Genomic DNA, 15,799 nt, shown 5'->3' with positions numbered 1-15,799 from the left:
CGAGTGCTTGTGTTTGTCAAATGGAGAAAATTCACATAAATAAGATAGCTTCTCCGCAAAGCAACTCTGTAATAAGAGAAAAGAAATACAACACAACCAACTACTGCAAAACCATGGTTTATGGTAGATCCCGAACAAAATTGGACTGCATTTAGTGGGACTTAACACCTTCCCACATGATCAGAACAAATTAGTACCGCAAATAGTTGCAAAGACTCTTAGACAAGCAGAACAGCATTTATACAACCATCATTCTCCGGGTTATTTGTAACTTGAGCATATTTCCCTACATGGCCATCAAGAAAAGAAATGAGCAAGGAGAAAAAAAACCAGGTAAAGAAAAAAATACATTCATCAAGTCGTTATCAAGAAGTATTCCTCACCCCACACAACTTTTCCTGCTGGAGTAACCAGACCAAGTTCACTGACATTCACCTGTAATTCATAATGAAGAAAATTAGCTCAACAAAGATGGGCAATCAAAATGGCATTGAAGTATAAAAATGATATCCTCAAAAAAATCAAGGCTATATAATTACCTCAATAATCGTTCCCTTGGTCATAACACCCAGGGAAGTGTACATCTGACCATTGGGATTTTTCTTCACTCCAATGATTTCAAGATTGAAAGTGCATTTCAACTCGGGATGTGTCACATGGGCTTTTGTGAACCGCAATCCGGTTGGACGAATGAAACGCTCATACTTGGGGGGTTTTCTCGTAAAACCTGGTCCCACAAATGTGGCCTTGGTGACCATTCTCTTCCATTGCTTTGCTGAAATTAATTTAGAAAAAAGCATTTATGCTTCTCAGGAATCCTACACGATGTGAATGAATTCATAAAGCTAACAAGAAAGAAAAAAGGTTCATTTTTTATGAAAAAAAAAATAGAAAAAAGGTTCATTATGCAATTCCAAAAATGATCTGGTTTGTTTTGTTTTTCTTTGATCAATAACAGACTTTTTTTATCAATATCAATAACAGAAACTTACTTAAGAAAGAACAACAATTACAGCATCCAAGAGGAAAGGTAAAACTCTCTTAGCCCTCCCCAGTGTTTTAAAAGCACGAGATGCAAGGCAAAGTGTGCGGCTTTTCAAAGCAAGGTGCAAAAATAAAAAAAAAAAAGGCAAAAAATTCAAGACATCTTGCATTAATTCAAATAACTAATGTGATGTAAAACATCTTGCATTCTTGATTCTATGAGCTGCCTTTATACCAAGCCCCCCAAGGCAAGTGAAATTAAATTTCTAGTCCTTCCACAAAAATAAATGATTTTATAATGTTAATTGTCTTTCAAGAAGATATCTTACTAGAATGAATGGATGAACAACATTAGCAAATAGGGGGCTCTCAGAGCTTCAACGAGCGAACGAAATTAAAAAAGGAGCAAAAATTAAAAAGGCATATGCCTACGCACACTAGGTGCGTGCCTTTCGAAAGTGCTGCGCCTAGGACCTAGGCGAGGCACATACCTTAAGATGCACCTCGCCTGAGCACCTAGGCGTGACTTCTAAATCATTGGCCCTCCCCCAAGGAAGCAAGAGCACAAAAAACAAGCCCAATAGATTGAACCCTTCCTATCCCCTGTTTGGCTAAGACATCCTCCACAAAGGAGTTAGCACTCCTTTGGACCCACTGAAATCTCACTTCCATGCCTCTGGAAAACCATTTGAATTTCTTCCTTTCATTAGCAAATTCCCTTGTCCATTCTCTTCTTTTTCTAATCAGTCAATAGCTAACTTGGAATCACCTGCATTGATTAGTTTGTGAATATTTAACTCTCATGCACTTTTTAAACTTTCTAAAGCAGCCAAAATTTTAGCTCTAAGAGAATCTCCTACACCAATTGACTCAGAGAATAGATCCAAGACCTGTCCTTCCTCATTCCTGAATACACCTCCAATACCTGAAGGCCCGGTGTTGCCTTCACTTCTTCCATCAAAGTTTAATTTTATGAACCCTTCCGCTGGTGGAGGCCACACATTGGATTAGTGACAGCTTTCCTTGGTGCTGATTTGGCCACCTCCAGTTATTAAGCAGCAACCCTGTTGGAATATACTCAACATTTTCAAGGATTTCACCCACTGAATCACTCTAGTTGTGACAACCTCCACAATTGCACTTATACTCCTTATCAAGGAAAATCCTTTGATTCCTTTCTTCCCACTATCCGGCAACAAGCAGCTCTGATGCAGCTCCAAAGAGCTTTACCTCTCCTCCTTTTCATCCCACTAACAACCAAGGAGACAAAAAAACTTAAGAAGTCCAGGGGAGGAGTCCACCTACAACCAAACAAAGGAACAAAGCAATTCCAAATAGAAAGAACAAACGGACAAGAAAATAACAAGTGGTGACAGTTCTCACCATTGGCCTTGCGCAGAATGCACCAATTAGGAGACAAACACCAAGATGGTCTTTTTCTTTGATGTAAAGCACAAGTATTGAACTATTGATCTTCCCTAGAAAAAATTCCCAACAGAAGGCCTCAATTCTTGGAGGAATTGGCTTTCCCCACACTTCAACAGGAAAAGGCAACCCGAGATTGATAGAAGGTTGGGTCAAGGCTCTAAAGAAAGAGGCACAAGAAAAAGATCCAGAGGGAACTAGAGCCCAAACTCAAATATCCAGTTTAGTAGGGTCCAAGAAAACTCCTTGTAGAAGGTGGAGCAAACCCAAAACAGTGTCCAATTCTGAATCTCTAAGACCTCTCCTAAGCCCAAATCCCAATCAAACCCTGATGCTGAGTCAGAAGGAATCAAGAAATAAGAAACTGGCTCATCCTTCAAATTTGAAATAGAGAAAAGAGAAGGAAACTGAACTTTTAATGGTGACTCGCCCACCCAAACATGTTCCCAAAATTTAACAAGGTCCCCTGAGAATAAATTGTACCTGATGAAGGATAGAAAAAGAGGTAGAACAGCATGTATAGACCACCTCCAAGGAGAAGAATGTTGTGGAAGGCAATGGAGATGCGAAATGCAGTAGTATTTCCCAAATACCACTGATCAAAATCAAATTTGTAGCCCAAACCAGCACTCCAACATCCCAACCTTCAGCCGGCAACCCATGAATGCTAAGAATCACCTTAACCCACAATTTATCCTTGTCCAATGACAGCCTCCACAATCATTTCCCCAGGATCTAGTCTTCTTCCTACACCCACTGGGGTTTTAAAAACAAATAGGAAATACACAGGAAAACCTCTTGCATCTGCTCTAGCGATTAACTTCCCAAGCACCTCTGCAACAAGGGTAAAACAAGAAGGGGGGGGGGGGGGGGGGGAAGGGGGTCACCTTGTCTGATTTCTCTGATGGCAGGAAAGTGATCCACTACTGTTCCATTCACCAAGACTGAATAATGGCAAGTCTTTAGACAACCCTTAATCCATTTACAAATCCACCAACTCATATGCCTTTTCCAAATCAAGCTTGCATACTGAGCCTTTTTTTTCCATTTCTAAAACCCTCCAAGCTTTCATTGGCAATAAGAATCTGATTGATGATTTGTCTATTCCCTACAAACACCCCTTGATTAAGAGCAATTATAAGGAAGCACTATTCTCCAAACCCAAGAATGATTTGGTTCAAGAACGCAAACACGTGTCCTTAAGATGCAACTAATACTGTTTTACAAGTATTAGTTCATCACTCTTGCAATCATGTCATTTGATGAAAACACAATTTACTCCATCTAAAATGCTTATTTTGCAGTGTCCCACAAAGAACTAGGACCGAGCTACTCAAGCAGGGATGAAAGGCTTGAGAAACACCAAGACTGATGCTAATATGGTTTCTTTTTGAGTGCCAATGTCATATTCTATAGTTCTGTAAATACACTCTTGGGGGTGTATGGGGGCATATCACAAAGTGGTAGATGGAAATGCAGGGACTAGACGAAATAGTAGAGAAACATAAAAATGTCAGTGAAAATGAGAATTAAAGATAATGATATGGAAACAGTAATAACAAATATATATGGATACATTTCTTATAAAGAAAGGAGAGATCTCTGAGATGAGCTTATCTGATATTAGGGGGCTGTGAGAGAATGAACTGAGAGGGTGCTTGGTGTTTAGGGGAAACTTTAATGTGATAAAGTTAGGGGAAGACACAAACAATAGGAGTCAAGGTATCACAATTAGCCTGAGAAATTTTAATTGTTTCATTAAAGTGAGAACTAGTTGACCCTCTTCTCCTTCAAGCTTCCTATACGTGGACCAATTTTCAAACTATACATACATTTAATGAGTCTGTGTCCTCTTCAAGGCAACTAGTGAAACCAACAATCATTTGTTAATCTCATGTTAAACAGTTACATGCATTTGAGAGCATTTCTTTCTTTTAATTGAGTCTAGATGGTCACCCCTCGTGTTTTGGCCAGTGTTTTAAAACACAGATGTAACAACAGGTGTCCCACTACCTGGAGGCGTCAAACAGTTCAGAATGTAGAAGGCTAAGCATCCTTAAGAGGAGGAGGTGCGGGGGCAGAGCTCCAGCCAAAACTTCCTTCCTCTTCCGTTTCCTTTGCTTTTCTTTCTTTTATCTTTTTTTCTTCTCTTTATTTCTTTCTTTCTTTCTCTTCCCTTGCTTTTTTCCTTTCCTTTTATATTTCTATCTTTTTGTATGAGGTGCACGCCTCTAGCACACCTCATGCAAAAGGCATACAAGGCACATGCCTCATGCACCTGGAACATAAGCCTCAGGCATTAATGCCTCTAGCATACACCTCAGGGCATTTTGGGGGCACTTCACCTGGAGGCATATGCCTCCCATGCCTTTTAAAACATTTGATTATGAAAGGTTGAACCTCAGGCGTGCCTAGGCACACAAGTGAGTCACATTTCAAGGTGTCACCTCACCTATGCCTAGGCACATTTCAAGGTCAGCCCAATTGTATACTGTTACAAGCTAAGTGGCTGGGCCAGAAGCTTTGCCGATGGACACCCAACCAACCCTCTTGAGGTAAGCCCAAACAAGTTGATATTACCATGCCAGGGGTCCTAAATTCTTGGCACGTATATAAAGAATTTGGTTTTGTAATTTTAGTTGTAGTTCTTTATTTTTTAGGATTAAAAATCAAATGTTGATGAAGAATGTCTTGCATTAAGAAGGATGAGAGAACACCAATTTATCAAAAAAAAAAAAAGGGATGAGAGAACAACATGAGCAACGCAGAGTAAAAGGAGCCCCACTCAAGTGTTGCTTGTAGCAGAGAAATGATTTGCATTATCATATGATAAGGAACTCCTAGAGAGTTCAATAGATTGAAGAAGCATTTGAATATGAAAAAAAAAAAAAAAAAAAAACTGCATCATTAAATAAATTTACAATTAAGCAGAAAATTGGCTATGTATATTTGATGCTCTTTTAATAAAATCTTCAGTTATCTCTTCAAAAGAAAAAGACGAAATTAGCAGATTAGCAGAGAAGACATTAATCACTTACTTTTTCTTTTACCAGACCTGATTACTCTAAACATCTCATCTTCGGCAACAGGTCTCACCTGAAGGAGAAAGAATTACACTGTCACTGAAATACGCATTTCACAGCAGAGGGAAATATAGGAAAAGTAAAATCTTAAAAACTTTAGAAATAACACAAGACCAAAGCTGCATCTCATGGAGTGACAGTGAATCCACTAGCATAGGAGCCTTGACACTTATTTGCGAATCAATTACTCATTTATGGCATATAGAGTTATAGCCACGTTTGATTTCACATTTTTGTCAAGTTGCTACTCTTGAATCTTGATAAAAAACAAGTAATGAAGTTATTGTTTTTTAGCAGAATTTTGTCATTAATCTATAAATTAGTACGTTGTGCTTCAAATGTTATTGAACATCAAAATAAAATTTCAGTTGATGTTATAGACAACCCCCTTTTTCAATGAATATCCAACCCCAAATATTTGGGGTTAATGCTGAGTTAAGTTGACACCTAAATGAACTTTTTCCACCAAACAATTCTGCAGTTTGTATTACATTATTTGCTAAGAATCATTAGTAAGCAGGAAGAATTACAGGGAACCTTCTAAAATAATAAAATCTAAATAAAGTTACCTTGGGTAGAGGAACCTCCCATTTACCAGCTTTCTCTTTCCTTTTCTGCTTGATAGTGTTGCTAAGAACCTGCACAAAGAACAAGTTTAGTTCACCTGAAAGTCTGCAGCAAGAGTGGTTATGTACCACCAATAATCACCAAAGCACAAACAATAGCATGAAATACCAGTCAAACAGAACTACGAAGAACAAACCTTTGCTCTTGTTGTTGTTTCACGATCCAACAGATAAGCAGGAAGAGCTCCTTCATGAACCTCATCATCAACCTTGCGTCTAGTTGATGATTCCTCATGCATAGCCAGTCTGTTGAGACAGCAAAAGAAAAGATAAGAGAAAAAATTTTTGCACACAAATTGAAGGAGAAAAATAACTGTGAACAGATAAGTGTATAGGATTGACAAACAATACTTGGCTCCAAAAGTAAAAAATAATAATAATAATTGTGGGAAGCCGTTTGATAACAAACAATGTAAGAAAACCAAATAAAAGGGGCAAACCACTCTTGGATTTACAAGTTTGGAGAAGACTACACCATATGAATGGGTGATGAATTTTAATGAGATTGGGCCAAGTGGTTACATGGAAAGAAATGAAATGTGAGAAGAACTAGGTGCCATTAGAGGGTTATGGGAGGGGCCTTTGTGTATTGGGAATGAATTCTATTGTGATTAAATTCACAAAGGAGACTAATAATCCTAGGCAAAGGATAACAACTAGCATGTGGAAATTCAACAATTTTATCAATAATTTTGGGATGAAAGATGTGCCCCTCCATCATAATGTCACTCGGTCCAACCTCCAACTCAACCCAATTTGCTCTAGGCTCAACAGATTCTTTTTTCGATGGATCGGGAGGAACATTGAGGTGGTTTAGTATCGAAGGACTCTACCAAAGGTAACTTCTGATCAATGGACAATCACACTCTATAAAGAGTTGAGAGGATCAAGCCCTGCGCATTTTAGGTTTGAACAAATGTGGCTTTGCCACCCTAGTTTTATCCAAAAAGTCAAAGAATGGTGAGAGGAAAGCAAACCAATGATGAAATGGAAAGAAATGTTGTTCCATCAGAAATTACAATTGTTGAAGACAAGAATCAATGAGTGAAATAAAGATTGTTTTGGATGATTAGAAGAAAGAAAATGGGTCTTTGACCAAATTGAAGGCCTGTATGAGAGAAAGAATCTTCAGGTACCTTTGAGGAGGGAGATAGAGAATTAAGGTGGTCGCTAAAGATGTAGTTGGAGGATATTTTGATCAGGAAGAGATCAGTTGGAGGCAAAAATCAAGGATTAAGTGGATTAAAGAGGGAGACAGGAACACAAAATACTTTCATGCCTTGGCTAATGGCAGAAGGAAGAACTTGGTGTCCAATTTGGAAATAGATGGTGAGGTAATTACCCAACCTAGGGAGATTGCTAGGGTCTTTGTGGAACATTTTAAATCAATCTTTAAAAGGCCTCTAGGCAAAAGTTTTGGGCTTGAAGGTTTGGACTGGCTTTGTCTCTCTGAGGATTCTAAAGCCTGGCTAGAAAGGACCTTTTGAAAAGGAAGAGATCAAGGAAGTTGTGTCCTTAATGGATAGGTCCAAAGCGCCAGGGTTGGATGGTTTCACCATGGCATTCAATTAGGACTGTTGGGGTATTATTGAGGGTGATTTGTTGGAGGTGTTTAAGGAGTTCTTTGAAAGGGGAATTATTAATCCTAGACTGAATGACACTTTTCTTGCCTTGACCCAAAAAAAGGTGGAGCTAATCACCCCAAGCATTTCAGACAAATAAACCTGGTTTGAACGGCCTTTACAAGATAATTGGTAAAGTCTTGTCTTTAAGAATCCGGTGAGTACTTCCCTCCTTAGTCTCTACAAATTAGGGAGCTTTTATGCAAGACAAACAAATTCTAGAACAAGGAATTGATTGCCAAGGCAATCCGGGAGAGGTTTTATTAAACTGATTCGTTGGCTGCTGCACATGGAATTCAGATTGCCAACCAACTTGGGATAGAGAAATTACTGATTGAAGGGGAGTCTAAGGTGATTGTTTGTTGGCTGTTGAACCCTGATTCAGTTACTTGGAGATATAGGGATCTTATGAAAAAAAAAAAATACATGGTTAACAAGACACATGCTGATTAGAGTCCAATGGGCGGGTAGATTGGCAAATGCTTTTGTTGATTTTCTTGCCAAACAAGGGGTATCTAGGGAAGAGCTATTTTGGGCAAGTTTGTAATTTTTTTCACTTTTTTCTTGTATCACTGTAACGCCTAGGAGGGGTTGCACCTCATGCCTCTCCAAGGGATGCTTGTAACAGCTTATCTTGTTGTTTAATGAAATTATCTTTCAATTATCAAAAAATGAGTGTGGAAGAATGAAGAGATCAAGGAAAAATGATGTAATATGCAAATTGGATATGGAGAAAGCCTATGACTTGGTTGATTGGCAGTTTCTAATTGAGGTGTTAAGACAATATGGGTATGGAGAAAGGTGGTGCAAATGGATTTGGGAATGTTTAAGGACTTGTCACTACTTGGTGATAGTAAATGGCACAATTGAGGATTTCTTCTCTACCAGGCATGGAATTAGACAAGGAGATCCCCTCTCCTTTTCTGTTCACAGTAGTCGCAGATTTTTAGTAGACTCGTCTTAAAAGCTGATTTGAGGTGTCTAGTGCAGGGATAGAGACTGGGGAGAGATAATGTGCCAATTACTCATTTACAATTTGCAAATGCCCTTCGAATGTCATCTAATTTTCTTTATCAACCATCCAAACATTGACAACAAAATTAACAGTTTCAAATCCTTGCCTCTTCTATTAAAGAAAGTTGGGGTCACTAGAATGCCCACTCAAACGTGACACCAACTTTTTTGAATGGAAGAGGCAAGGATTTGAGACTTGAAGGACATTTGTGTCGTTTTCAAATGTCACTTAACGGCAGGTTAACATCTGATCAACGGTAGGTACTGGATTGTCACGCTTTGAAAGTTTGGGTAGTGAATTGCCGCATTTTAAAGTTCGGGGACCAAAGTGACACTAGGACCAAAGTACAGGGTACTAAAATCGAGAATTTTCCCTAAAGTTAACTTTGGAAAGAATTGCATAGTTGGGATAAATATGGAAGATGGGGAGATTAAAGAGTGTGTTGACATCTTAAGGTGCAATGTTGCTCAATGGATGTTGACTTACTTAGGATTACCTCTAGGAACTAATCCAAAAGAAGCATTTTTCTAGAATCTGGTAATATAAAGATTTTCTAAGGGACTGGCCAGTTGGAAGAAAGGGCACCTTTCTCTAGGGTGGAAGAACAACGTTAATCAATTTGACCCTTTCCAACCTACTGGATTACTATTTGTCCATCTTCAAGATCCCGGTAGGTGTAAGCAGAAGGCTAGAGAAGTTAATTAGGGGTATTTTATGGGAAACAGGGGAAAGGAAGAAGGACCATAGGATTAGTTAGGAGGTGGTGAGTAGAGAAAAAAGATGAAAGAGGTTTGGGAATAGGTAATATACCTAGGAGGAACACAACTCCATTGGGGGAAATGGCTCTGGAGAATGCTTCAAGACAAGGATAAATTGTGGGCAAAGGTGATAATGAACATTCATGGTCTTTTGGACAATGGTTGGGATGTTGGAACTTTGACTAGGGCAAATCATGCTTCTCCTTGGAAAGTCATCAATGTGGTACTACCACTCTTTACTCCTTTTATTAGATACAATCTTTGTAGTGGTAACAGGATCAAATTTTGGGAACATATTTGGTTGGAGTCCACCTCATTGAAGGAACAGTTGCCATCACTATTTGCACTTCCTTGTTCCAAAAAATGAGACCATTTCTAAATTCTCGGCTCCTTCAAACTCAAAAAAAAAAAAAAAGGCTTCAATTGGGATTTGGGCTTTCAAAGGGGTATAAGAGATACTTAACTCCAAAATATGCTCACCTTACTCCAACAATTGGAAGAAGTATTCTTTCATCCCTCTAAGCCAGATAATCAAATTTGGACTTGCACCCCTTCAGGCTCCTCTTGTTCCTCCTTCAAAGCTTTGCCCCAACCTTCCTCTAGCTCTTTGCTTCTTTTTCCAAATAAGGAGGTATGGTGTAAGCCTATCCCCCCTAGAATTGGTGCTTTTTATTTTTGATGAATAGAATTGGTGCTTTTTATTGGGAAGTTGTTCATGAAAAGATTAATACTTGTAACTTAAGCCAAAGAAAATGACCAAATTGGTGATTATCCCCTCATTGGTGTATTTTGTGCAAGGCTAATGGTGAAGCTGCTACCACTTACTTATCTCTTGTTCGTTCATTACTTTTATTTGGGAATAGTCTCTTTCCTTGTTTTGGTAAAGGTGGACTGTGGATCCCTCCAGCAGAAGTTCAAAGCTTAATTGCTCCCTCTTTCTTTGTATGGCCAAAGAAAAGGAGAAGAATCATGCGGAGATGCTTAAGAACGGCAGATTTATTGACAATTTGGGAAGAAAGGGACTCTAGAATCTTTCTAGAGAAGGAGAAAAGAAAGGAAGATGTGATGGAAATAATCATAATCAGTGTGGTACATTGGCTGAAGTCCTTGGACACATTTTCCAATGTATCAATGGATAGTCTCTTTAGAAAGTGGAAGTGGCTGAATCCTGCTCAACTAAGTCCATCTAATTACCATTGGTCCCCTCTGGAAAGAGGGTTCGTTGAACTTAATTCTGATGGCAGCAGATGGGAAATCCATGTATTTCTGGTACTGGACTATTGGTGGGCTTTTCAGAGATGAGAAGAGCAAGGTTTTAGCTTTGTTCTCAGGACCAGCCAGAGAAGGGGACTCTCTTAGAGAAGTGTCAGCTCTGTTAGAGGGTGCTCAAAGAGCAAAAGATCTGAACATTAGGAAGCTGGTCATTGAGACCAATTCCAAACTGGTAGTCAGCTGGTTACAAGGAGTGGATCAGTGGATTCAAAATTTTGGATATACAGTAATGAAAAGAAGAAACTCAGGTGGAGGGATATGGAAATTTCCTTCAATTGGGTTAAACATTGTGCTAGCTCGTTAGCTGATGTTTTAGCAAACAAGGGGTGGGGGGAGAGAATCTATATTCTGGGCACTCTTGTAATTAAGGGGGATAGTTGGAGGAAGATAAGAGATTTTATCTCTCATTGACTGACATTTACTTCTGTATTCCTTATTTTGTACACTTATTTCTATTTCTTTAATGAAATGAAATTATGCTGTTACTGATAAAAAAAATAACAATGACGCTACTTAAATGATGTCAGCCAAAGAAATGCTTCCCAATGATCATCAAACCACAGAAATTCAGGCTGTAAAAAGAAAAAGAGAGGACACAAGCCCTGTATTAGGGTTCACCTATGGTCTCAAATATGGAATTATGACCTGGATTGAATCCCAATTTCATTAGGGTTAAGGGCAGCTTTGTGGAGGGCTACACAATAGGGCTAGAAAAATAAATAAATAAATATGAAAAAATAAAACAGATATACCTAATTTATGAAAATATGGCATTGCTCGAGTATTTAAAAAATTAAGAAAAGGGTTTAAGGAAAATCTAAATGATAATGGTAATGAACTAAAAAAAAAAAAAGAACTTAAATGCTAACGATGATAACAGCATTTAACAAAAAAAAAATTGATAATGTTAACAAGCAAATAAAGGACTTAAATGCTAAAACACTTGCAAACACCCTCAGTCCAATAACTTCAAAAACTATTAGTGAAGTTTGCCCTTTCTGGAAATAGTCCAAATCCAAGTTAAAATGAACTCAAAACTCAACGTAATTGTGTTAGAGAATCCAAAAGCCTATTTCTCAGTTCCCTCTTTCACTTGCTATATCGATTACCCACTGAAAAATCTAAAGCCAGTGAAGCTTCTAAAATCCTACGTCCTTTAATCCTTTTTTGTCCCAAACATCAAATTCCTTCCTAGAATACATAATAAGCAGGTAAGAAGAACAACTTTCAGAATCAAGTAAATAATTTACATAAAAATGAACAACATTTGCTTTATGGAGCTCGGGAAATGAAAGTAAACTCACGTTTTCTTCATCAACGCCTTCTCAGCATACCGTTTCTTGGCAAACATCTTACCCTTAATACCCAACGCCTGTTACCGGGAAACAAAAGAAAATTGAATAGGAAACAGCATGAGACTTGAAATACCCAAACAATACAAAAATAAAAACCAGTTGCAGTGAAAGTAGAGTGCGACGGGAAATCTACCTTCTGAGCGAAAGTCGAACGCTTGTGGACTTCACGAGCCTCCTTCTTTCGCTTCCTCTCAAAGTGATCATGGCGGTAGCCATGTCGCTTGCGGTGAAGCTCGATATAATCTCCTTGCGGCTAAAAACCGGAAGGAACAAGAACTAGTGAATAGACAGAGAAGAAAATACGAGCACAAGCTAAAGCAGAAACTAACAAGATTTTGGAAAACAATAAAAAGAAAACCCTAGAATTCCACAGAAATTAGAAAAAGTACCATGGCGAAGGAGATGGAGTCTCCTCAGAAGGAAGACGGGGGTTTGCTTTGTTGCAGGGTTTTTGCTCCGAGCTGGAAAAAGGGTTTTTCGTCACCGATAGCTATAGGTTTTGAAGGGGGAGCGCGGAAGAAGCCCAGCCCTAACTCAACTTCGCACCTATTTGGGGCGTTTTGGCCCAGGCCAAGACGGTGGCCGTGCCGGTTCAAACCGATCCATCCGCTATTCCGCCTAGGGGTGGCAACCGGCAAATTGGTGGGTTGGGTTGGGTGTGGTGGGTTGAGTACCAACGCACGCATATTGACCCGCTAACCCATTTGTCACCCTATTAGTGGGTCAAAATTCGACACAATCAAATCGAATTCAGATAATTTGAATTGAATATTCGGTCGAATTCAATTATTAATTTCTTACGGATTAAATTATCGGATCTAATTCGGATATGCATTGATCCGATCCATAAATATCTAAACCGATATATATATGTACATTAATGTAATAAATAAAATCTCTTAGGGGTAAATGAGGAATCTGTTTCTCAAACCCCAGTCAATCGGCCCTAAACCCTAAGTCACTCGACATTTTCTTCTCTCTTCCATCTCCTTGCAAATCCTAACCCTAATCCCCCCTTCGTCGCTGCTGCCGTTGTGCCGTCACCCAAGCAACCACACCGGCCACACCAGCAACTCGACGCCACTCGAGCAACCACCATCACCTATCTATTCTATCTTCTCCTCTATCTCTTCTCTTTCAAGTTTCAAATCTTGAATCATTATCTCAGTCGCTCGAGCAACCACCATCATCGACGACAACCATTATCTTCTCTATCTCTCATTCGTCATATTGCCATCGTCAGTGATAGTAGTCTCAACGACAACCACCATCATTGACGAAAACCATCATCTTCTCTATCTCTCCTTCTCCGTCACCACACTGCCATCACCACTCACCGGCCACCACTGCCATCGGTCGAACTAATCGAATATTCGATTTGATAATCGAAATCGAATTCGAACTCAAAGATTTGATATCCGTCAAATATCGAATCGAATTCGAATAAGTGTTCATAATCAGTTTTGAATTCGAATCTAGCCAGATTCTATTCGAATTCGATCCGTTTATAGGCCTAGTCATAACCCACTTTGACCCTGACCCACCCTAATCCACCCATTTGACCCTCTAATTCAATTTTTCAAATTAGACTTTTTTTTTTTATAATTTTTCTATATTCTAATTGCATAAAAACATACATTTATATATGTCAATTACAAAAACATAAAAATTCAATTTTTCAAAAAATGCATAAAATTACAATAAATGGCAACATCAAAAATCAAAGAAAAAATTAGAAAACAATAAAAATTTAAATAAAAGGAAAGAGAAATTGTAAAATCATAGAAAATTGAAGAAAATAAAAAAAAATTGCAGGAAAATGCTAAAACAATTGCAGAAATGCACAAAAATGATAGAAATTACTGAAAACATACAAATAATAAAATTTTTCAAAAAATATATTTTCATCCAAAAAACATCACAAATTGCAGAATAATAAATTAAATATAAAATCCAAAAAAGTGTATATTTAAACTAAAAACAATAATCACAAAAATACAGAAAATGATAATAAAAATCTCCAAAAATTATACATTTCAGGTAAAAATAGAAAAAAATGATGAAATTTTATATATATATATATATATAGAATAAAAGAAAATTTACAGAAAATAATCACAAAAAATGATTAAATAATAATCATCCAATCCTCATTATATATTTCAACTAAAATGATTTATCAAAAAAAAATACATAAAATATACAAAATAATAAAAATATAGAAAAATTTGATCGCGATGATGCCTCTAGATCAGATGGTCCTGTCGCACTCGCCAGCATCATCTTGCTCGCCCCTATTCTCCTCCTTCCCCCGTTCAATTGTCCCTATTTCTCCTCCTTCCTTCATTCAATCGTTGACATCATCTTGCTCTCCCCTGTTGCTCCTTCCTCCGTTCAATCATCAGTGTCAATCTTTTCCTCTGTTCCTTTGTCAGCATCAATATATTGGAAGAAGGAAACATCAATGTTGTTGATTCAAAACTCGGGGAGAAGGAATGCCAACAATAAGCTTGAAACAACGTTTCGAAACCTTCATTTTTCCGCTGATTCTAGATCATGGTGCAATGGTTCAACAGATTGATGTCGTTGCCGGTGGAGGCAAGAATGACGGCAACGATTAAAGCAAGAAACAATGCACTTGAGCGAGCCCTAAATAGTGAGAACGGTGGTGAGAGGAGTGATCGTTGGTGGTTTTGCAAAGTCCTAACTGAGAAGAAAAGAGAAGAAAAACCTAACTGAGAAGAAGAAGAAAATTGTCGAAGCATCTAACTTTAGTCTTTAAGTGGAGGGTTAACCCTCGACCTAACCCCATCATGACCCTTTTTCATTGACCCTTTGCCAAGACCACCACCACCACCACCACCACCATGGTGGTCTAACTTTAGTCTTTAGGTATATAGGGACTAGGGAGTGATGCAAGATTACAAACGAACAAAGGGTGGTGAATCACTACAAGCACCAAGATGGTCAGAATTCAAAGCCAAGTTTCACCGGAGAGTCTTGGCTTACATCGTCAATTGGACACAAGAGGTGAATCCTATATCCAAGGATAGGACCCCAATACTACAGTTTGCAACCATCAAGTTGAAAGGGTGGACTAAGAAGTTGTATGAGGTGAACGATAGTTAAAATTGGCCACACAAATAAGATGGATTGACTTCAATTCTCCAACTAGATACAAGATGATTTGGCAAGATTAGCGAGGAAGTAGTTCAGTACAGTGATAGGAAGGGATATTGAATGGACACAGAAGGTGACAAAGGTAGGCAAAGGATTTACATTAATTGAATTTCTGCATAATGCATGTTTTTTTCAATTATTTTCAAAATTTTTATTATTTATTAATTCCCTTACTTCTCCATTTTAGGACGAGGAGGACTGATGACCAATGGGGAGAAAATATTCTAAAAGGTTTAGGATTAGAAAATATTCTTAAGAGGTTCAATCAAGATGATCTCATTTGCTATAAAAGCATTGAATTATAGAAACAAAGTTTTGATTTTGTTTTTTGGTTGATAGATAAATGTTGGTTACCATTAAGATTAAATTCTTTTCTTGTAATTTGTAAAGGAAAAGGATACCCCGATAGAGCCAGTGAATGACTAGTTATAATGCTAAACCTTTTTTGAGGTTATTTTAGTAAAAATCCATATAAAATT

The 15,799-nt window shown here is 38.1% G+C and overlaps 1 protein-coding gene across 1 annotated transcript; it reads right to left on the bottom strand.

Annotated features, from left to right (window-relative positions):
• Window positions 1-12: 12 nt before the first annotated feature.
• Window positions 13-14,903, bottom strand: LOC148871347 (Ribosomal protein S8e family protein). Its single transcript, XM_088972290.1, has 9 exons — window positions 12,530-14,903; window positions 12,274-12,393; window positions 12,090-12,157; window positions 6,256-6,364; window positions 6,062-6,130; window positions 5,448-5,505; window positions 540-775; window positions 384-435; window positions 13-286 (listed from the first exon to the last, which is right to left on the bottom strand). Exons 1-9 carry the CDS (start codon window positions 12,530-12,532, stop codon window positions 219-221), a joined length of 783 nt encoding a protein of 260 aa, XP_088828416.1. The 5' UTR covers window positions 12,533-14,903; the 3' UTR covers window positions 13-218.
• Window positions 14,904-15,799: the final 896 nt, after the last annotated feature.

Source organism: Nelumbo lutea, chromosome 2, assembly GCF_056320005.1.
Source record: "Nelumbo lutea isolate HS-2025 chromosome 2, American lotus-T2T, whole genome shotgun sequence".
NCBI lineage: Eukaryota > Viridiplantae > Streptophyta > Magnoliopsida > Proteales > Nelumbonaceae > Nelumbo > Nelumbo lutea.
Note: the sequence above shows the minus strand (reverse complement) of the source record. Positions and strands in the feature narration are given on the sequence as shown.

What these genes read in the sequence shown, in the direction of transcription:
- LOC148871347 (XM_088972290.1), bottom strand. An exon ending in GTTCGACTTTCGCTCAGAAG is followed by an intron (nt 12,158 to 12,273) that starts GTAGATTTCCCG and finishes TCCCGGTAACAG; the next exon opens with GCGTTGGGTATTAAGGGTAA. An exon ending in AGCAGGAAAAGTTGTGTGGG is followed by an intron (nt 287 to 383) that starts GTGAGGAATACT and finishes ATGGCCATGTAG; the next exon opens with GGAAATATGCTCAAGTTACA.